At 47.0% G+C, this 23,167-nt stretch overlaps 2 protein-coding genes and 1 non-coding gene across 6 annotated transcripts in view; 1 reads left to right on the top strand and 2 right to left on the bottom strand.

Annotated features, from left to right (window-relative positions):
* Positions 1-17,054, top strand: part of GRHL2 (grainyhead like transcription factor 2) — a 169,980-nt gene extending 152,926 nt beyond the window's left edge. For all 3 annotated transcript variants that reach the window (XM_020874442.2, XM_020874441.2, XM_020874443.2), the window contains exons 14-16: positions 849-934; positions 11,921-11,985; positions 14,064-17,054. In XM_020874442.2, the coding sequence (XP_020730101.1) occupies positions 849-934; positions 11,921-11,985; positions 14,064-14,178 (266 nt within the window). In that variant the 3' untranslated portion in view covers positions 14,179-17,054. The remainder of the gene's footprint in view (positions 1-848; positions 935-11,920; positions 11,986-14,063) is intronic.
* On the bottom strand, positions 10,245-10,346 carry LOC139038565 (U6 spliceosomal RNA). Its single transcript, XR_011491605.1, has one exon. It is a non-coding gene; the product is annotated as a U6 spliceosomal RNA (small nuclear RNA).
* A 2,860-nt stretch (positions 17,055-19,914) lies between the features above and the next one.
* The window catches only part of NCALD (neurocalcin delta), an 88,618-nt gene continuing 85,365 nt past the window's right edge, over positions 19,915-23,167 (bottom strand). For both annotated transcript variants that reach the window (XM_020874434.2, XM_020874438.2), the window contains exon 4: positions 19,915-22,570. In XM_020874434.2, the coding sequence (XP_020730093.1) occupies positions 22,473-22,570 (98 nt within the window). In that variant the 3' untranslated portion in view covers positions 19,915-22,472. The remainder of the gene's footprint in view (positions 22,571-23,167) is intronic.

Here is a 23,167-nt window from a genome sequence, read left to right as displayed (position 1 = left end):
GATGGAGGAATTGGGGGTGCCGCCTGCATGCCTGGTGCCCACGGCTGCTGTTTCATTGAACCCTCTCAGCAGCCCCACGAGGGAGGTTTCGCCCTCAGCTTGGAGGGGTTGAACGACCAGGGCCCCCCAGCAGGCTGAACCGGGCTCAGAGCCAGATCAGGTTCTCAGCTCCTCCCTCAGCTTGCCTCTGCCTTGCCCTGTCTCCCTGCCGGCCTGTTGGTCTGTCCACCTGGGGGTCGCTCTCCCTGTCGTCTCTCACCCTCCTCACCCCCATTGCCTGCATTGATGCCCCTACACCCTCCGTAACTCAGATCTCTCCTTCAGAGTAGCCTTCTGGGAGCCCTCCCTCCCCACCCCCTCGAAAAGCTCGGGCCCCTATAAGCCCCCACTTGTGGTTTTTTCCTCATGACTCTGACGCCCTGCCTGCTCCTTTGAGGAATGCCCACCTCTCTAAGTGGACTACGGACTTCTGAAGGGCAGGCTGTGTCTTAACTCATTGCTGCGACCCCAGCTCCTGTCACACCGCCTGGGGCCTTGGGCCCACATAGATATCCAGTAATATTTGTTGAATGATCAAATAAATAAATAGAAGATAGAGGTCAGAGAAAGATGGGTCATAAAGAGATCGTGTGCCCACCTTAAGGAATTCAAACGTGATGGATGTTGACGTCTTACACCCTATTGTCGGTTTCTTTCATCGAATCCTGGGTAACAGTCCCTAGCTGCGGGTGCCTCGTCACCCGGGTGGATGTCGTCGGGTCAGGGGTCGGATAATGGCAGCCTCTGACCTCTGTGTGAGGGCAGCTGCGTGGGCTCCGTGGTCACAGCTTCCTGCCCTTCTCTTCTAGTGCTTCTGTACGTGAGGAAGGAGACGGACGACGTGTTTGATGCCTTGATGTTGAAATCCCCCACCGTGAAGGGCCTGATGGAAGCGGTAAGCGTGAGCCCCCTTCAGCCTCCCAGAAACCAGCATGTAGTCTCCTGGGCTGGAATCCATTTCCTAAAAGGCAGCCTTCGAGGTTGGCTCTGGAATGAGCTTTATAAAAGAAAAAGGAGAAGTGGAGATTTATGGAGACACTGATTTCTATCCTGTCATGGCTTATTCTCTTAAGGAGAGGGAAATTGAAAAACTACCAATTCCCTGTCAGTTTAAGGCTAATCAGAGTAAAGATGCCATAGAGGAAGGTTAAATTATGGGTTTCTATCACTCTCTTTGCAAGAAAGCAAATTAGATGTGTTTAATTTCCAAATATGGGCTTCCCAGGTGTCACTATGATAAAGAACCTACGTAGCAATGCAGGAGACATAAAAGATGAGGGTTCAGTCCTGGGATTGAGAAGATCCCCTGGAGAAGGAAATGGCAACCCACTCCAGTATTCTTGCCTGGAGAAGCCCATGGACAGAGGAGCCTGGCAAGCGACAGTCTATGGGGTCACAAGAGTCGGACACAACCGAGTGACTAAGCACAGCACATAGTGATGAGACAGTAGGATTGCCAAGGGCCAGTCCAGAACTTTTGTTAGTCTGGAAAACTGCTACATTGAAACAGCCTTTTGGGCTATGGAGTAATATGTCAAAATGTATAAAACTGCCTATAAGTGGAATCATGCACTGTGTTGTCTTTTGGGGATGGCTTATTTCACTTAGCATAATGTTTCTGAGGTTCATCTATGTTGTACTATAAACCAGAACTTCATTCTTTTTAACAGTTGAGTAATAGTCCATTGTATGAATATACCACATTTCATTTTCCCATTTACCAGTTGATGGACAGTTGGATTTTCACCTCCACCTTTTAGCTATTGTGAATAGTGCTGCCATAAGCATCCAGGTACAAGTTTTTTTTTTTTATTTGAATACTTGTTTTTTCAATTTTTTTGGATATATATAAGGAGTGGAATTGCTAGCCAGACACAAAAGATCACATTGTATGATTCAGTTTTTAGGAAATGTCAAGAATAAACAAATCCATAGAGACAGAAAGCAGATTCGTTGTTGCCAGGAGTTCGATGAAAGGTGAATGAGGAAAGACTATTTTGTGAGTTTCCTTCTGGGCTGATGAATTGTTCTGAAACTACATAGTCCTGATGTTTGCAGAACATTGTGAATGCACTAAATACTACTGAATTGCACACTTTAAATGATTTAAGTGGGGAATTGTATGACATGTAAAAAAAAAATTATTTGTTCACCTGAAATTTTTTTTAAAAAGCATAAGAATGTCACCAATGCACACTGCGCCCCCTGTGGTTGGCATTGTTAGCCAATACAGACCAGGGCATGGAGGACCACCCTCTCAGAAAACACGCGAATGCCCGGCTTGGTGATCTCTTCTGTTCTCAGGATTTGCCACTGGAATGGACTTTGTCGTTACTGAATCTGCCCCTGTAAAGGGAAAACACAATCAGAAATGAACACAACAAAAAGCGGGAGCTCTACCTCTTCAAAAGAACCAAGGTTTTTTAAATGACCCTAAAATCACTGGAAGATTGATTCATGAGCTAGAGGAGCTCTTTGGATAGAGTTCATACCCTTCATACCCTACGTGCCTGCGTGCTAAGTTGCTTCAGTCATGTCCGACTCTCTGCGACCCATGGACTGTAGCCCGTCAGGCTCCTCAGTCCATGGGATCCTTCAGGCAAGAATAGTGGGTTGCCAGGGGATCTTCCCGACCCTGGGATCAAACCTGAGTCTCTTATGTCTCCTGCATTGGCAGGAGGATTCTTTACCACTAGTGCCACCTGGGAAGCCCTTCATACCCTTAATCAGGCCTTTAAGATCGTATTACTGAAACTGACTTAGCTGTTTCAAGTGCACAAACCTAGACCTCAACCCAGATTCCAGTTCTGCTTAATTGGAGGTGGGGTAAGGATGGAGCTGCAGGAAACTATATTTTTAACAGTTCTTCAGGGAATTCTTAGATCACCAGTTGTGAGAACCACTGATCTAGACCAATTCTAAACGATTCATCACACCTTTTTCCTTGGTGTCTTCCTTTCCTGTCTGTGACATCTGTTCAGTTCTACAAGTGTTTAGTACCTGTGGTCTCGCTGGATCACAGTGGGGTTCGATATCACCTTCACTTCCACCCGCACTATGACTGACTGTGTTTATTTGTTTCTCTCTTCCCCAGTGGAATGTGAAGTTCTCGAGGACAGGGACTTTGTCTCTGGCTGTCTTCTGTGTGTCCCCAGGTCTTTAAGCATGAGTATTGCGCTCAATCACCTGAATCGAGCGTCTGCTGTGTATGTGCCACCGTGCCGAGTGCTGTGGGTGGCACGTATTCCCCGTGCATTGTTTCACTTGATCCTCACAGTATCCCTGTAAACTCGCGAGGTCAGATGTCATCACCATCCTTTACAGATGTGGGTGCCCTGAGAGCTCGGATAGCTCCGGAGTGGCACAGCCAACTCAAGCCCTTGAGCAACTTAAGTCCACTTAGGGAGACGTCCACACATGAAAAGTTATTACAGGAAGAACAAACATTCCAAGCCTCAGTTCACAACAACTAAAGGAAAGAAGCTTGGGCAATAGTGAGCCATCCAGCCAGAAGCGTGTGTGTAATGCTTTGAACTGCACAGTCAGGGTTCAAGTCCTAGCTCTGACACTTCAGGGTAGTGGGCAAATTTCTTAGCCTCTCTACACCCCAGATTTATCATTTCTGAAATGAGACTAATGATAATATGGCCTATTATTATGAAGATAATGATAAAATGAGATGTAGAGTTGTTGCGAGGATTAAGTGAGTTCATAGACAGATGTTTAAAGCAGCACATAGAATATAGGTGAGTATGTATATATAGTAGGTGACTGTATGTGCTATAGGAGTGGGGAGGCAGACAGAGTCCTTCTAACCAAAGGGGCTAAAAATAAGGGTGTTCTTTCATGGTGAAGCTGGCTAGGGTGCACGAGGAAAGGAGGGTTCATGAACCTGGGAGCACCCACTTCTATGCAGCTGACTCATTCCTGCATGGAGATACAAGACTGTCCCCCCTGATTTTATTGACAGATCAAATGCAGTCACCCACGAAGTATTTGCAAGCAAGAGTCACCATTTTTTAAGAAGTGCCGCCTTAGAGCCCACACCGAACACTTTATAACTTTATAACTCCACAGAAAAGTCATCAGCTTCCAGAACTGACAGTTGTGTTAGATGCCTCTAGACCAGGCAGACAGAGTCCTGCATCGGTGAAAACCAATGGGAATTTGTTCTGCCTGTCACAGGCCGGAGGTTTCTGGGAAAACAGAACTCTCCACGGAGTAAAAGTCTAAATGTTCCAGATCATCAGATAGCCAGTACACATTGATGGGATATGTCCAAGACCTAGGATCCTCCTGAGCGCTCAGGAAATCTATTGTGTGTGTGCATGTGTGCTCAATTGTGTCTGACTCCTTGTGACCCCATGGACTGTAGCCCGCCAGGTTCCTCTGTCCATGGAATTCTCTAGGCAAGAATACTGGAGTGGGTTGCCATGCCCTCCTCCGGGGGATCTTCCCAACCCAGGGATTGAGTCTCCTGCATCTGTCAGGAATCTGCGTCTCCTGCATCTCCTGCATTGGCAGGAGGTTTCTTTACCACTAGCGCCACCTGGGAAGCCTGCCAAGGAAATCTTAGGGGTCCTTAAAAATATTCATCACGGGCTTTTAAAAATGATGGACGTGTTTGGACAGTTGAGACGACTTGAAAAACACAGAGAAAAAAGTAAGCACTCCTAATGCCTTGCTCTGAGAACTGCCACAAAGCACGTGCTTTCCACGCGCACGGAAAGGGGGAGGCTGCGGTGAGATCACCCAGCTCCTGGGCAGAATGATTCCTTTCCGTAACCTCCCGACAGATGGCCAGCTTCCTCCACATGCTATCCGGCATGGTCTCACTTCTTTCCAGGCTTCTGGGTTTGGCAAAGCACACTTCCTTGCCTGGCGTGGAGGCAGAGGATGTGGTGTGAAGGTGACATTTTATCCAGTTGCCTTTGCCTTTGATGATTGCACGGAGGCCAGGGCTTTGCCCTCCTGGAGACTGTTGCCCTTGGCAGCCTGATGCCCGAGCCCGCTTTGCCAGTATCTTCTTGGAGCCCTGCTCCAAACGGTCCCAACATATGCCCCTTTTCTCCGTAAGTGTAGAATCCAAAACCAGACTGCCAGACTGTTAACCTTTTAAATCTTGTCTCTGTCACTTCTTAGCTGAGGCACCCTGGGCAAGTTACTTAAGCAAGCTTGAGTTTCCTCGCCTGAGAAACAGGTCTCATAAAAGCACCTGTTTTGTTGCAGTGACTCAAGGACTGAGCGAGTTAATGGATGCGGAGCTCCCCATGCCCATATGCTAAGCACTTAGGCTGCTGCTGCTCTTCCAGGCAGACCCAAGCTGGAGCAATGCAGATTTATGCAAATTTCCTGACTGTTATCCACTGATTTGTGAGCTGAGTATATGCATTCATGCTTTGGAAACTGAGAGTCAAACCCCTGACAAGGGAAGATCCAAGAATCAGATTCAACTTCTCTTTCAGAAAAGATGTAAGCTTGCTGATGTTGAGGAGAAAATAGAACACCTTTTCCTTTATTTATCCGTTTCATTTTAAAAAGAAGTTCCAAATGACACCAATCAAAGGTCAAAACCCAACGCTGGCAGGTCAAGCAACTCACAACGAAAAATTTTTTTTTATTTATTTCACTTTGTGGCTTTCTCTTTCTGTTTAGTTTTGCAGCTGGATTAAGTCAATGTTTTTCACCTTTTCTTGGAAGTTATTCTTTACTTTTCCTAAATTGTTTCAGTCTCTTCTCCTTATTGTGCTGTGATTTGAAAATAAATTTTCAGCTGTCTTCTGCACCCCTGCTCTCCAGCCCCCCTACCCACTGGGTGAGAGGAGTCTTCCAGAGCCTTTGTCTCTCCCCCTCCTCCCCTCCTCCACTCATTACGACGAGTCTGCTGAAATGTTTACCCCGCACTGCCCCCACACACTCCAGGCTTCTGGATATTCCTAAAGTAGTTAATTACTTTCTCTCTAGGACATGATTAGATTTTTCCTCCCATTGTGTTCTTTTCACTTCAAGAACCCTTATTTAACACTTATTTCACTTCCCCAGTCTATTTACCTATAAATCTATATATAGATATAAATAGATATGTATTATATGTGTGTGTTAGTCACTCAGTCATGTCCGACTCTTTGCGACCCCATGGACCACAGCCCACCAGGCTCCTCCATCCATAGAATTCTCCAGGCAAGAATACTGGGGTGGGTTGCCATTTCCTTCTCCAGAATATATTATATACATATATATAATTCTATATCTATATATGAACTGTATGTATATGTATATAAAGAGTTATGTATGGAGAACTATAGTTATACAGCCATATATAATGTATACAGATATATAAAGTATATATGTCTCTCTCCATGTGAGTATGTGTGTGTATATATATATATATATTTTTTAAATGGTATAATACTGGATACTTGTTTCTTCCCCCTTTGCTTCACTGAAGTCTTTGTTCTTTTGTATATTCTGTTCAGCTAGAGATCTTTTATGAGTATTTTCTTCAAATGGGATTTTTTGAATGAAATGCATTTGTTAAATGCCATTCTTTAACCTGAGTATTGAGGAAGAGCTTGTCAGTGTACAGAATTTGTAGGCTGACACCCCTTTTTTCAGTAGTCTGTAGTGGTTGTTCCACTTTGGTTCCCAATTTTGCAGATAAGACTGAAGCCATGGTGTATATGTACCACAGCTTCCTCATCCATTCGTCCGCTGATGGGCATCTGGGTTGCTTCCATGTCGTGGCTATTATAAACAGTGCTGCGATGAACATTGGGGTGCACGTGTCTCTTTCAGATCTGGTTTCCTTGGTGTGTATGCCCAGAAGTGGGATTGCTGGGTCATATGGCACTTCTATCTCCAGCTTTTTAAGAAATCTCCACACTGTTTTCCATAGTGGCTGTACTAATTTGCATTCCCACCAACAGTGTAAGAGGGTTCCCTTTTCTCCACACCCTTTCCAGCATTTATTGCTTGTAGACTTTTGGATAGCAGCCATCCTGACTGGCGTATAATGGTACCTCACTGTGGTTTTGATTTGCATTTCTCTGATAATGAGTGATGTTGAGCATCTTTTCATGTGTTTGTTAGCCATCTGTATGTCTTCCTTGGAGAAATGTCTGTTGAGTTCTTTGGCCCATTTTTTGATTGGGTCATTTATTTTTCTGGAGTTGAGCTGGAGGAGTTGCTTGTATATTTTTGAGATTAATCCTTTGTCTGTTGCTTCGTTTGCTATTATTTTCTCCCAATCTGAGGGCTGTCTTTTCACCTTGCTTATAGTTTCCTTTGTTGTGCAAAAGCTTTTAAGTTTCATTAGGTCCCATTTGTTTATTTTTGCTTTTATTTCTAAAATTCTGGGATGTGGGTCATAGAGGATCCTGCTGTGATTTATGTCGGAGAGTGTTTTGCCTATGTTCTCCTCTAGGAGTTTTATAGTTTCTGGTCTTACATTTAGATCTTTAATCCATTTTGAGTTTATTTTTGTGTATGGTGTTAGAAAGTGTTCTAGTTTCATTCTTTTACAGGTGGTTGACCAGTTTTCCCAGCACCACTTGTTAAAGAGGTTATCTTTTTTCCATTGTATATCCTTGCCTCCTTTGTCGAAGGTTCATTCCTTTTCTTTTCTTTTTTAGTATTAGTATTAATGTTAATAACTTATACTTTCTGTCTGGGAGATTCCAGGATGTTTTATTTTTATTCTTACCTTTGGAGATCTGGCACTTTTCAGAATGGCCAGATGCATGGCTATTTTCTCACTGATCCCTTCTGGGATTCAGGATACCTCTCCTGTCTAAAAATGTGGTCTTCTATTATTTAATTGTTTTCTCTTCTCCATTTGCTCCTTTTTCTCTGCCTGAGACTTTGAAAGTTTGAAAGTGTTAGTTTTTCAGCCATGTCTGACTCTTTGCAATCCCATAGACCGTAGCCTACCACACTCCTCTGTTCATGGAATTCTCCAGGCAAGAATACTGGAGTGGGTAGCTATTCCCCTCTCCAGGGGATCTTCTTGACCCAGGGATTGAGCCTGCAGGCAGATTGTTTATCATCTGAGCCCCTAGGGAATTTCCTTACATCTGGTATGGTTGCCTCTATTTTTCACATCTCCCTCCCTCTCTCTCTCCTTTTATTCCCTTCCTGATTTCTGTCTATGCCATGTGTCTTTGCTTTGCACTTGAAATGGGGTTCCTGATTGAACTTTCCTAACTCAATTGGTTTGCTGGATCAACCACCTAGCCTTCAACTCATTTACTGAACTTGCGGATCTTTTAGTTCAGTCGTATTTTAGATCAGGATTTTGCATGTGTGTGTGTGTGTGTGCTGGACAACAATCTTCCTAAGTGCTCTTTTGTGTTCTGTCACATGGATACCTTCCACACAAGCTCTGTACATTTTCTTTGCTACCCCACAGGCCAGGTTCTTTTATGTGCTGGGCTCGTTTGGGCTCCAGGGCGGCCATGGGGCAGTCCCATCAGTGACGGAGCGGTGGTGGGTGACAGGCAGGCTGTTTGTTTCCCAGTCTCCCTTTGCTGTCTCAGCCCTCGGCCCAGCTGTTCTGCTCCTTTGGGGCTTGGGGGAGAGGTGGGGAAGGTCTTCCTATGTAGTATGAGGGATGGACAGGTGGGAATCTATGGTTCTCTGGAGAATAAGCTCTTCCCAGGGGACAAAGCTATCCCACCTTTTCCCCGGAGCTATGCGGGCTCTTTCCCCGGGCCCGGCTAGACCACCGGTAGTCAGAGTCTCAAACCTCACCAGCCCAGCTGTTTGTGCACTGCGCCAGCCACTGGACTCACAAGAGGTGGGTGGATTGGATTTGGGAGAAAGAAAGTATTTCGAGAACTCTCCAGAACGCATCTCCAAACTACTGTTATATTGCTTTACATTTATGAAAATAAGTCACTGTAAAAGTAAACAGTACAGAATTATGCAAAGTGAAAAGAAAAATAATCTCCTTGTTTATGTCCATTTTTCCAGGGTAGCCACTGTTAATAGATTGATGGGTCTTTCAAATATTTTCTATTTATTTACATGCGTGCATGCGTGCTAAGTCACTTCAGTCGGGTCTGACTCTGCAGCCCTATGGACTGCAGCCCTCCACACTTCTCTGTCCATGGGATTCTCCAGGCAAGAATACTGGAGTGGATTGCCATGCCCTTCTCCAGGGGATCTTCCTGACCCAGGGATCAAACCCGTGTCTCTTATGTTTCCTGCATTGGCAGGTGGATTCTTTACCACTAGCGCCACCCGGGAAGCCCATTTACTTACATATATATTTTTTAAAATATACAAGCCGGATCTCACAATATACACTGTTTTTCTATTTGTGTTTTTTCACTTAATATGTTTTCATGGGGTCGCAAAGAGTCGGACACGACTGAGTGACTGAACTGAACTTCATATGTTAAGGACTTTTTTTTTTTCATATAGGCATTGTGCATTTCTTTAAATGATTATATGACTTCATGGTTTTTAACTGAGCAAATATCAAAGTGTGCTTAATGGTTGTTTTCTGTGTTATGAACAGTGATACTTTCAAGATGTACGTACTTACATACATCTGACTGTATTTCTGTAGATCACATTACTAGATGTGGACTATTTGGGTCAAGAGATATATGCCTTTTAAATTTCAATGTCTTCTGCCAAACTTCCCTCCAGAAAGGTCGAGCTTGCTGCTCTCCTGTTTATGGACTAGGAGAGTTGCTGTTTCTTATCCTCTGGCTGTCACTGTATTATCAAGCTTTCTGTTTTTGTTGCCCTTATAAATTAAAGATAGTATCCTCTGGTTGCTTTAATTTGAATTTTTAAGTTATTAGTGCGATGGTGCATTTTTTCATTTGTGTATTGTCCTATTGCATTTTTCTGAAATTACTTCTTTATGTTGTTTTCTTCCTTTTTTCACTGAATTGTCTTTTTTTTTAATTGAAGTATGATTGATTTACGATATTGTGTTTGTTTTAGGTGTACAGTAAAGTGGTTCAGATATATATGTGTTCAGCTTATTTTCCACTATAAGTTGTTATAAGATGTATTGAATATAGTTTCCTGTGCTATACAGTATGTCCTATTGTTTATTTTATATATATTTGTTAATCCTAGACTCCTAATTTATCCCTCCCTCTCCCCTCCCCCCTTCCTCTGTTAGCCATCTGTTTGTTTTCTGTGTCTTGGAGCCTGTTTCTGTCTTGCAAATAAATTCATTTGTATTAAAGAATATGGACTGACTCAGGAGCCTGCGTATCATCCTTGTGCAGGGGCCGTGTTCATCTTTTCTGTATCAGTTTTAGTGTGGTGGTGGTTTAGTTGCTAAGTCGTGTCCTACTCTTGAGAACCCAGACTGTAGCCCGCCAGGCTCCTCTGTCCATGAGATTCTCCAGGCAAGAATACTGGAGCGGGTTGCCATTTCCTTCTCCACAATTTTAGTGTAAGTGGTGCCAAAGTGAGCTCATATGCTGTGTGCTCAGTCGCTCAGTCGTGTCCAACTCTTTGGACCCCATGGACTGTAGCCCGCCAGGCTCCTCTGTCCATGGGGATTCTCTAGTCAAGAATACTGGAGTGGGTTGCCAACTTCTCCTGCAGGGGATCTTCCCAACCCAGGGATCGAACCTGAGTCTCTTGTGTCTCCTGCATTGGCAGGCGGGGTTTTTTTTTTTTTTTTTACACCGCTAGCGCCACCTGGGAAGCCCTAAAGTGAGCACACTAGTCTTTTATTTATTTATTTTTGGCTGTGCTCAGTCTTCATTGATGCACGGGCTTTTCTCCAGGTGCAGTGACAGGGGAGCCTACTCTTGTAGTGCGCCGGCTTCTCATCGCAGTGACTTCCTTTGTTTCGGGGCACAGGCTCTAGGGCGCTCAAACTTCAGTAGTTGCGGCTCATGGGCTCAGTACTTGTGGTTCCTGGACTTTACAGCACAGGCTCCATAGCTGTGGGTCACTGGCTTAGTTGCTCTGTGGCATATGGAATCTTCCCAGATCGGAGATGAAACCTGTGTCTCCTGCATTGGCAAGCAGACTTTCCCACTGAGCCACCAGGGAAGCCCTAACCTTTTTTTTGTATTCATAGATGTTCTTTCTTTCTTTCTTTTTTTTTAATAATATATATTTTTATTTATTTATTTGACTGCACCAGGTCTTAGTTGCTGCATTTGGATCTAGTTCCCCAATCAGGGATTGAACCTGGGCCCCCTGCATTGGGAATATGGAGTCTTAGCCACTGGACCATCAGGAGAGCCCCCATAGATGTTCTTTCTAACTTAAGGAAGTTAGTACCATATCTGTCATTTGTTTTGCCCACGGAAGTGTTTCCCAGTGTATTGTCTGTCCTCAACTTTTTATGGTAGTTTTTGCTATACTGGTATTTTAAATTTTATGCTATTTTAGCAACATTTTGGCCTTTTTTCTTTAGGTTTCATACTTGCTTGGAAAGATCATCCTTATCTTTAATATCCATAATTAATATCTGTATCTATAAAATCCATACAAAGAATTGATTCATGCTTTCTTCTTGCATGGTTTCATCTTTCACATGTAAATCTTTGATGATGTTTATTCTGATGGAAAGAGTGGAGAAAGGATCCAGCATAACTTGTTAATTTTTTTCTATCTATTTAATCCAACATCATAACTACAGTCCATCTTTTTCTGACTGATCTGAAATGACACCTTTATCATAGATCAGATTCTCGTGTGACTGAATCTTTTGCTGATTGATTTATGGTGTGTCCAAAGGGAGAGCCTTGCAAATGAGTCTTTCTGAAAGCTTGACTCGTGAGTGAAGGCCACTGGCACCCAGGAACATCTTCCGGACAATGACATTGGAACTTTCTCTTTCGCCTCTGCTTGGTTCCCCTTCCACACTCATCTGCCTTTTTGTTACTGGTTGCAGATCTCTGAGAAATATGGGCTGCCCGTGGAGAAGATAGCAAAGCTTTACAAGAAAAGCAAAAAAGGGTAAGAAAGAAACCGAATTTCAATTGACTTCCAAATCAGAATGTCTACACAGTGCCTTTGTGAAAACAAGACGGCGCCCAGCTCTTGTTAGTTCTGTTGTCCGCCTTTTATAAAAATTGTATGTCATCTTCCCGAAGGAGTGCTGAGCAGCTTACCCGCGCCATGCATTTTGAAGATCTTTAATGAGAGAAAGAGAAGGGGTGAGAGTGCATTGTCATGGTATCAGCTGAGATGTCCCCCTCCATGACAGGATTAGTGGGTAGAATAGAGGGGTCTGGAAGTGGGGACAGTGGCAATGTCGCCCTTGGGCAGAGAGCCAAGTTTGTTGGGACTCAAGTGCTGCTCTTAGGCTTGGTCTCAGGGCAGCACAGTAGGAATACAAAGGATTTGGGACACCAAGGATTCTTCTGGGGTCATTATTAACAGAATGATCGAAGTGATTACTGGACCTTCTTGTTCTCAGTGTTAAGAACAATAGCTTTCATTTATCTGGTCTTCGGTAGGTTCTGGGTCCCCTGCTAAGTGCGTTATGCGCATAGTTCTATTATTCTTCATCACTCAGTGAGGTAGATTCTTATCCCTAATTTACTACCAAGGAAATCGAGCCAGATGGAGGCTAAACATTTTGCCCAAAGTCTCGTGTTCAGTAAGTGAAATGCAGATTTAACCCAAGTAGACTTCCGTGGCCCCAAAGCCCAAGTATTTAGCTTGCACATTCTACTGTCTGCTGCCTCCAGCCCTCTCAGGGCCTCCTGTGAATGAAGCTGTAAGCATAGTGTCCTTGAAAGAGAATTTATTGCTGGAAAAGGGTCTCCACTGAGTCAGCTTCTGGAGCCATTTTCTTACAAAAAGCAGAAAGTTTATCTTTAAACTCTTCTCTGAGCCTTTTTCATAGAAGAAATTGATGATCTGGGATATTGGGGACTTCCAAGTGATGGGGTTTCTCAGTTAATTTGGAGTAAAGCGGGAAACCCTTTCCATTTGAGCCCTGGTTGAAAGCTCACTAAAATGCATGTTCTTTCCAAAGTCAGTGCAAGAGGCTCAGAGTATTCCTTTGATGGTGAGATCTGAGTGGTGTCTCAGGGTCTCATGCTGAGCAGAAGCCCTGAGTGCTGATGTGCATGCCGATGGTAGCATTTCACTTCCACAGGGTCCGGTGTCAGGCCCTGGGCTAAATACTTTAATCCTAACCACAACCCTCTAAAGCAGGGTTGTTATTCTTATTTTTGTGGAAGAATAAACCAAGACTCTGAAAGGCTAAACAACTTGCCTGATGACACATAGCTGTAAAATGATAGTCACTTCTCAAACGAAGGTCTGTCTGACTTCAAAGAAGGGGATGGGCTCAAGGACTTGTCTCATGGACGGGCCCTGGAAGTTGTTGGTTTTCTTAAAACGTGACCCAACTCAGATGGTTAACAAAGGACTAAGTTACATGTGATAGAGTACGAATTTAGAGTGAGGCAAAGCTAGTACCCAAACCGAGCTCAGCCTTGAAATGACTGAGTGAGCCTGGGGACACGATCTAACCTTGCTGAATTCAGGCTACTCAATAGCAACGTGGTGGTGCTCGCACCTGCCTCCAAAGTTGCCCTGAGGACTGAACACAGGTTTGCTGAACAGACTCCATGCTCGAGGAAGGGTAGCCACAGCTCTGGTTTATTTTCCTCTTGTAAGTGCAGAGGACTTTTTAAAAAGGTGTTTTCAAGAGGCAATATGGTTAGATCCAGTCTCTGTCAATAGTTAGCTCTGTGATTTCAGGCTCTGTTAACTTTTTCTGGGCTTCAGTTTACCAGTCTAGAGAGCCAAAGGTTTGGGTTGAATGATCTCTGATATCCTGGCTCATAAGAAGTTAGTTCTGAGAAATCAAGGTTTTGCTTCCCTCTAACTGATGTCTGGGGAAAGAAATACAGTGAGGGCCTCTCTCCCTGCCTGTCTCCTCTCCCTTCCACCCCCCACCCACCTCCCTAGCCTCCCTTGTGAAAGAATGGCTGAGGGAACCCCCATCCTGGAGCCTGCCCTTCACTGAGCACCTCGGTCATGGCATCTTTGTCCCCCCCCTGCACTCACCCCTGCAGCATCCTGGTGAATATGGATGACAACATCATTGAGCACTACTCGAATGAGGACACCTTCATCCTCAACATGGAGAGCATGGTGGAAGGCTTCAAGATCACACTCATGGAAATCTGAGCCCCACTCTGGGCTACAGCCCTCAGGGCCTTCCTTCCCCGGGGATGTCAGAGGCCCCGGCCCCCAGGACCCGCAGACCCACCTCACCCATCCGACGACTGCTGTTACACGACTGCGCTGGGAAGCGGGATGAGGCCCTAAGACCCGTGCTGGGATCCCTGCGTTTGGGCCACCCACCGGTTCCTGCCCTGGAGCCGCGGCCCAGGCCCCTCGGGACGGGGCCTTGAGCCTGTCACATCCTTATTTATTGTCCACCTTTTTTCCGGAGCCTGGGGCCCAGGACCCGCCAGGACTCTGCAGGTCACTGCTGGCTCCAGCTGACAAGGGCCGGAGCTTTCCCTTTCAGTCCGTTGATCCTGAAGAGCCTGAGGGAGCTCCCTCCTGCCATCTCACCCCCGACGTCTCCTGAGCGGCTGGACAGAGTGAGCCGCTTCCTTCGTCCGAGGTGTGGGGAAAGGTGGACACTCCTTCCTGGTCAGAAGCCTTCGGTCTGCTCTGTGGAAGGTCAATGGCGGGCACCCCCAGGGGTTCCCACCAGGCCACCAGGCCGTGTACAGGAAGACATTCGGCCACCGTGTAATTAGTAAGTAACCCTGGAAGTGTGCCTGGCTATCATGTACATAGTGTTTATAATATCGCAATAATATATTTTATCTGTGGTATGTGGGCATGTTTACTGCCGCAGGCCTGGGGGAGGCGCATACCTGGAGACCCCGCTTTCTCCAAGAGGTTTCTGCCTCCGTGCTGTTCAGGAGACATGCTGGACAAGGGACACGGCCTTCAGGGTGTCGGGCAGTGGGTGCCAAGATGGTTGCCCCCGTGGGCACGCCTGAGGCCCCCCCCACCGCCCCGTTCCCTCTCTATGGCACTACCTGCCCCGGAGGCCCAGAGTTTGTCTCATGGCGATGAGCTTCGCCTGACTCTCCATCTGAACTGTCTGTGGAGGTCCCAGCTCCTCCAGCTTTGGTGTCGGGGCCGCCTGAACTTTCTGGAGAGGCCGCAGGGACTTGCCATCAGGGTTCCGTCACTGGGTCTGCTGCAGAACTCCTGGGCTTCGTGAGGATCCGGCCACTCTGCAGTGTCTCACAGTTTACAAGCACGTCCTCATCTCAAGTGGCTCCCTGGAGGCCCAAGTGCAGTCCTGAGAGTGGTGCCAACGGCTCAGCTCTGGACCGCTAGGCGTGGGCTGCCTCCTGGGGCTCAGCCGGCTCGGGCAGGCTGGGCTGCTGGATGCTGGATGGGGTTGCGGAGCAAGAAGACCCCAGGAGCCCTGGCGCTTCTGAAACCAGCATCTGGAAGATGGAAAGAGAAGGCTTGTCCTCCTACCGGGTATCCTGGCAGATGAAGAGGAGGTGAAATGCTTCCCCAAACAGTTGCAACATCATGAACCATCCAGGCCACAGTTCTCTTTGAGGGGACAGGTACACGGTCTAGGGGCTCGTGTTCAGCCTTGTGGGCTGAAGCACTAGGTTTCTGGTAGCCGCACTCCCTAGGAGGTCCTAGATCTAGGGCAGGTTCTATGGAAGGGTCCAGATTTGTTTGTAAAGCACTTTGATGTCTTCCCTGGGGGCTTTCTCTCCAAGGGCTCCCTGCCTCCAGCCCCATCTGCCCCCGAGGCCCAGAGCAGGACGGAAGGGCTGCTTGCAGCCCAGCCCTCTGTCCTCGAGGCTGCAGAGGATTCGAATGGGCTGGAGGGAAGGTGCGTGCCCAGGAAGATCTCTGGGTGTCGTGAGGGGGCACCTTTCTGTGTGTCTTCTGGACGCGTTACCCCTCCCTGCGGTGCCAAAGGTCGCATCCTGGATTTAGCTCTGCTCCAGTCTGTCCCCTCCTCCTCCACTCTGTGACTGTCACATCCTGGACCAGCATGTGGTACTAATGGGACTCGGTATTGGAAATGCGTGATGTACAATGTGCCACCACGCTCCCTGCCTAACGGGTGATTTCAGACATGATGGGCAGGCAGAACGGTGACTACTGTCGGGCCAGGGCATAGGACTCCAGGGTAGGAAAAGAGAAACTCTTCAATCGGACATGAATTACCTGACCTTCTCTCCCCAGTCTCTGTGAGCAAAATGTTTCTGGTCCTGCCCTAGGCAGAAGATGAATCCAAGATACTTTTGCCTTTGTCCCAGGGCCCTGGGCAATCATTGTGGTGGCCACTGCCAGGACAAAGCATACGCGGTCAGTGCCAGCAAACGGTGGCAGAGTGTGCCCTCCCATCCAACCTGTCCCCGTCTTACTGCATCCTCTCTGCATTCTCAGCGTGCCCGTGGCCTCGCTTCGATGTGGCCTTCACTGTGTATGAGCAGAGCTTTGATGAGCAAAATTGTCCAAGGGGAAAAAAAAAAACACTCCAGAGAAATGGGAAAACTTGCCTCCTCTTTTTTTTTTTTTTTTGTTTCTTAATCAGACTCAAATAAATAAGCTTTAAAAATTCCATGTAAGATGAGGGACATATGCAACAAGTATTTTTCTTAAACTTACCCCAAATGCTTAGACTTTCTGGGAAATTGGGTCCAACAAAAAATGCAGTCAGATGTCATCTTGGAATTGGATCCTAAAAGACTAAGACATGTCCCAGCCTAGAAACTTAATAAGCATGAACTGAATCAAACGTTTATTTTCCTTCTTATTTAAAATTATGAAAATGCAACAGAAGCAGGAGGTTTGTGCCAAATTCTATGAACAGCCCTTTCTCAAAGACAAGCAAAGGAGATTGCTAGATGGACAATTTGTGCTCATGTTTTTTTTTTTTTAAAGGCAAATGTAACTTAATAGTTTTGTAAATGGGAGAGGGGGAATCTATAAATACAGTTATTTTATTTTTTGTACATTTTTAAGAAGAAAAAAATAAATATTCATAATGTAAGAGTAAACTTCAAGTGTCCCATGTTTTCTGTGAGGTGGGTGTTGGGGCCCTCTGGCTGATTGGGAGGAAGCCTCTGTGTGCTGGGAAGGTTCTGGGCTCCCCGTGGACTCCTCAGGTCCTGGGCTCCAACACAGCAGGCGTTTCCTCTTCCGGTTGCCCCATTGTGCCTCCACCCCAAGGTTAAGTGAGAAGAGGCTGAAGACATCACCAGGCCTCCAGTGTGACCACAAAAGGCCACCAGGATGGCTATTCTTCCAGTTCCTTGGGGTAGGGAGTAAGCTCTGTCCATCCACGTTCGTCTTCCTCACTCTCCACTAATTACAAGAGCCTTTCATGTCCTTTAGTTCATCTTCACCCACCTTTTCACAGATGCTAAAACCATGTGGCTGAAACACCAAGTTCGTCACGACAGTCTCTTGCCCTGGAAGCCACAGCCTCGCTAGTATCCGCCAGCTCAAATCCCAGTGTTTCTTGGCATTTCCTCAGTGACCACCCACCCACTCCTTCAGCTGTCCTCCATGATTATCTCCCAAGAGCCTCTCTGTTCCAAACAAGTAGCGGCTTCTGTGTTCTTCCACATCTCACCTTCTCATCTATGTCCACAGCTTTCAAATCTTGGCTAAAAATCCACCTTGGGAAAGCTTTCTCTGACCAACTTCAACCCTGTTTGCATCCTTGGCAGCCTCCATTCCTGGACCAGTGGGCGTTAATGAGGAGGCTGGGAGAAGTGCTTGTTGAGGAGGCTTCTGGGGAGATCATGGATCAGGAAATGGGCCAAAGGCCCCTTTGCCATGATCTGTGTTCCCCAGTATCGGTAGGAGGTCTGAATGTGCTGCCCCCACCCCCACTCCTGCCCAAGGAGGTCCTCCTGGGCATTCACTAGTCTCGCCTCCTCTCCGGAGGCAGTCCTCCCTGGACTCATGGCAGCTCCGGTCCTGCTGTGAACTTGGCCCCCCACATGTGCCATCCCACCCCTCACCTCCCTGTACTGGGACTCTGGGTGGGTGAAGATGACCAACTATCAGGACCTCAGGGTCCAGGACCGGAACTTGCCCTCATCTTCATCTCTATACCAACTCAGCTCAGTTACCATGGGCCAGGCACTGTGCCTGGTGCTGGGGATGGAGAGGCAGGTTAGATGCAGTCCATCCTCAAAGACCATGATATACCAAGTGATGACAGCCTGGCATCATCAGTGCCAGGACATTGGTTCACTCTGAGAGAGGCAGGGCTCGGCAGTCACCCCAGTCCCAGGGCATACAAGCCCCTCTTACCCTTAGACTTTCACAATGTGATGAGAGGTCACCAGACTCTAACTTCACTTTGGGAAGTCTGCCCACTCAAGTGTCTGCACTCCTGTGTGTGAGAATCAATGGCATATTAGCAGCCAGGGCAGCAAGTGCCCAGGACCTAAGTCCTGGACACATGGTCATCATTCAAGTATAGAGAAATCTGCAATGCATGTATCACTGGTTAGATATAAAATATATCATTGGCTCTTGGCTTGGAAACCTTTTCACTCTATAATAATCTTTCTATTGTAGGTGAATTTGACTGATAGTCTGCTGTCTTGGCAAATACAACATTCTTTCTCTTGTTTCTTCAGCCACCTGAAAAACCAGAATATTTCAGGAGAATGCAAGCATACACCTGACAAAGATGAGAGGCTTGTTGAAGCATCTCCATTTTTCCTAAAGAAAGCACTCGTGATTTCCCCTTACCTTGACTGAGGGAACATACAGACTCCTCCTCACCTGGCCGGTGGCCCCCTCCCCACACCTGAATTAGACTGTCAGGGAGTCCAGGGTTGGGTTGGGGTGTTGAGACAGTACCCTGAAGACAGGAGTCTCAGGCTTGAAAATTTGCTGGAAATTAACCAGTTAATTTCTAACAGGTGTGGGAGTGAAGACTCCTGATCAGGTTGGAGGGTCCCAGCCACCTGCTCGCCATCACTGCCACGAATGACATGGCGTTTCTCATGTTCAGTCCTCATAGGCTTCAGGGCCACTGCTGAACCATAGAGAGAAACAGGTACAAAAGGACTCCCCTCCAGGCCAACTCACTCCAGCATGAGGTCTGGCTGGCCTATGAGACGTCTACTACAGCTGACTTTCAGCCTCTTTTTCCTACATTCATGACCCCTGTGCTGGAGGCAGAGACAGTGACAGCAATAACACCTTGATTGGAATTGGCTTTGAGGCTGTGGGTTCTGTATCATGTCATCTTTTCCATAGATTCTTCTCCAGACTGTGAGGTCCAGGGAGGGGAGGGGAGGATGCTAATTTCCCACTGAAGAGGAAAGTGCCTCCGTTTCTCCTTCCATTGCACCTAATGTTGAGACTAGAGTTTATAGCTCTGGTCAGTCGTGAGGAAGGAGAAGAGGTGAGAAGAAAGTGAAGGCCATGAGTGGATGGAAGTAAAGAAGCCATAGATCAAGGATACTCTTGGACAATGCTTTGGGCCCACAGACCCTCTCATCCCTCTTTCACAAACCCTGTTTCCTTGTGCCTCCAGGGCTGAAACCATACCCAGAAGGAAGCCAACACAGCATCTGGGCCCTCACTCAGGCACAGATTCAGCTGGAGCAGCAGTTTAGGCACAGAAAGCTCAGGTCCCAGACAATCATATTATACAATCAACATGCTTGAATGCCAAGCTAGAGTGACCCACAGTCAACTGATGCAGGACACACTCCATAGGAAAGGATTCATAAATATATCGATATATAGGTATAAATATAGATATAGATCTGTATTATTAAATTCCCCTGTGGAAAGTGCCCCCAGGGTGTATCAGTGGGATGGGACTGCACCCTCAGCACCCCTTCCCAACCCTAAACAAGGGTATGAACAGTCGACCAGTCTGTATCATCCTTCAAGTCGTAAGCAACTTTATTCCAGTCCCTTGAGCATCACAGGCGGAGCTGCTTTCAGACAGAACAGACTCCCATTTCCAGAGGTCCCTCAACACAGCAATGACAATGAACAGCCCAGCTCAGGAGTGACATAAGCTTTTAGGCATTCAGCCTTCTGGGTGCTGCTGAGTCCCTTGGCCACACAGTGCATTGGATCAGATATACAAAGGCCTGCCTGGGAAGGCGAAGAATGAGAAAAACAACCCTCAAGAAAACACAGTCAGGGTCAATGGCAGGCCAGGACGAGGACTACTTTCCGTCCATCCTGGGCATATCAGCATTGATCAGCCCTGTGTCTGTCTGCTCTGTTTTTTTTAACAGCTGGAGACATGCTCCCCTGCTTCTTACCCCAGCTCTAGGCTCTAGCGAGCAGTGAGACTGGCTCAGTAAGATGTCATGACTGAGGACGGAGCCCAAGTGGGCTTTCCCCAACATTAACTGACTCCACCATCAAGGAGGAATTAGGAGGAATTAGGTCTTCAATCAAGAGCAGGAGAAAATGAGATGCAGCTCGTGAACATTACCTGTAGAGGTGCTGGGTCCCCATGCCATTGTGCATGCCACTAGGTTAATTCCCTAGTTTTCAAAACCAGATTTTACCACCTGGCCAATGGAGGAACTCCGCAAGTCTCAAGGTGTAAAACCACTATAAAAAAAGCTGACACTCAGAGCAAGAGGATTATTTTACTGAGTCCAGGTCTCAAAATTTCACCTTGCAAAGTTAGTTCGTTTTGGTCCACCACACAAATGCAGACTTTTACTATCAGTTTAAATGGAATTGAGTAATACCCAGGAATCTGGAGGTTAGAATAAGCTCAGCATCGTTTCCCTTATAAGTTTATCTTTGTGCGGTTCATGGTCTGTAGGAAGTAGCTTGGCTGCAACCCAGGGAACCTGTCTGCCTTCTCTTGGGGCAAGATCTCCTCATCTACATCCTTGAGTGTTTGGGCTTTCCCTTGCCTACTGCTTGTGAAAATATGACTTACCTGTGACCAGCGACTTTGACTCTTACCTTTCAATACAAAGGTCATCAGACCAAACAGCAACTCAAATTTGTGTTTTCATTTCTGGAAATAGAAATTTTTTTTTTGGAGAACACAATAATGGGGAAAGTATTTTTTGGATTATCTATAGTGGGCCTTAGAAATCAGACAGTTGCTTATGCCTTCTTCAAGATGACCCAGATGACTGCCTAACCTCTGACTCTCTTAAGGTTCACTGGGGGCATGGAAAAGTCAACATTCCAGCTATGGCTTCCTAACTATACGTGTGGATTAAAGCACTGGGAAACCCCCAGAATTTATGCTATTTGTGGTGGGGGAGGGTGGGAAAATCTACAGAACATGGTCTGCTCAGAAAAGCACACCTCCAATCCAGTACTACATCAGTGAGCTGCTGGGCTGGTGAGCAAACCCACATCTCTAATAAATATGAACCTTCTGGTGCTCCACTTGACACATCCCACTCAAACCTGCCCCACTTCTATTCCCTTGGCAGTACCACTGGAAAAGCACTCAAAGTTGGGCCCTGGTCATGGTTACTTTGTACTTTTCTGGAGTATATAAAATATACCTGCTGATGGGTGCATTTGTGCAAAGACAGATATGACTTTAAAACAAGACACAGACATTCATTACAGCTGGCTTACTTTACAATAAGCTACTAAAAACAGTCTTCTGTAATAAGATTGTATTAGTGCTCACTAAACATGCATTTCATTTAAACAAGGCAAAACACTTAATTTGGTCTGCAATACCCAATATTTTATATACAGCAATCTTTTTTTTTTTTTTTTTTTAAATCACAATAGGCAACAAGATGGGTCTGGTTTTGGAATATAAGTTGCCATTTGCATTCAATTTCCAAAGTAACTCAGCTCAACTAGTGTAAACCTGGCAAGAAATAGCTGAGCCATCTTTTTCTTCTTCTCTATGAATTTACCTTGAAATGTTCACAGCTTAGAAACTACAGCCTATTTGGGAAGAGGGTGGGGTCGGCCTCTGAGAGGATTCCCCCAGGTCCCTTTAAGAGTCTGGCCCCAGAGGATTCAGTCCCTGGGGAATCCAGCAAGTGGTGCCACCACCCCTAGGGCTTGTATGACTCCAGACCCAGGTGGCGAGTTTTGTTTTTCCAACGGGCCCCTCGAGTTTGCAACAGAATCACTGGACTGGATTGTTTTCCCTTCCCCCTCGCCTCCCCGAGTCTTCAGTTTAGAACACAGACTTTCGAATCAAAGGAAAAATAATAATAATAATAATAATAACAATGAAAAATCGTCAGAACAACAAACACCAAAGTCTGCGCACGACAGCGCTGTCCATGCTTCCACAAGCGCGGGGGGTCTAGACATTCCCACGAAGCATCCACGACAAAGCTGAAGGCGGCACGGAAGGAGGCGCATCCGACCACAGGGGTAACAGCATCACTGTCAATATTGTTTGGCCAAGAAAAAAAAAAAAAAAAAAACCCAAAGGGAACACAGGCAGCTCTACGGCTGGTGGGGCGCCGGGCTCAGAACTGGCCGGCGCTGCTGGGGTCGCACTGCAGGAGGCGCACGATGGACGGGTCGCTCTTGGCCCCTCGGATGAACTCCTCCAGGGAGAGTTTTCCTGAAAAGCAAGGGCACTGGTGAGTGCTGGCCAACGGCAGCCCCGCGAACGGGGTCTTCCCGATGCATCTCGGGGGCGGCGGCGGCAGCACACCCTTTCCCGGGGTCTCACAGCAGCCGTGAGCCCCACCTTCTGTCTTTCCGAGCTGAGTCCCCCACCCGGGACAGGGGGTCGTTCGTTCAGCGCCGCACAGCCCGGCACGCGGCTTACAGAGGGCTCACTGTGTGCCCGGCCCTGGCTCCGGGCGGCGGTGGGCTGGGCGGGTGCTGCGTGTCCCCCACGGGGTCCCTGCCCTCGCGGCCCTTCCGGCTACAGGCCAGCGTGTCCACGGAAGAGATGGCGCTCGCGCCTTTCGGAGAGTGAGCTGGGTTCCTGCCGTGCGTCCCGCGGGGGACTGGGCCCGCGGGCTCCTTCGGGTCACCCGGGTACACCTAGGCTGGCCTGTGAGCAGACGGGTCTGAAGCGACCTGGGGGACAGGTCTTCCTGTCCCTTGTTCTTCTGGACAAGGTGTGAGGAGGGCTGCCCTTCCCACCCGGGGCGAGGGAGCTCGGCAGCAGAGAGACGACCCCTCAGTCAGGGCTCTTTCCTCCTACCCC

Source organism: Odocoileus virginianus, chromosome 15 (genome assembly GCF_023699985.2).
Source record: "Odocoileus virginianus isolate 20LAN1187 ecotype Illinois chromosome 15, Ovbor_1.2, whole genome shotgun sequence".
NCBI classification, from domain to species: Eukaryota; Metazoa; Chordata; class Mammalia; order Artiodactyla; family Cervidae; genus Odocoileus; species Odocoileus virginianus.
This window is presented reverse-complemented; position numbering and strand designations above follow the sequence as displayed.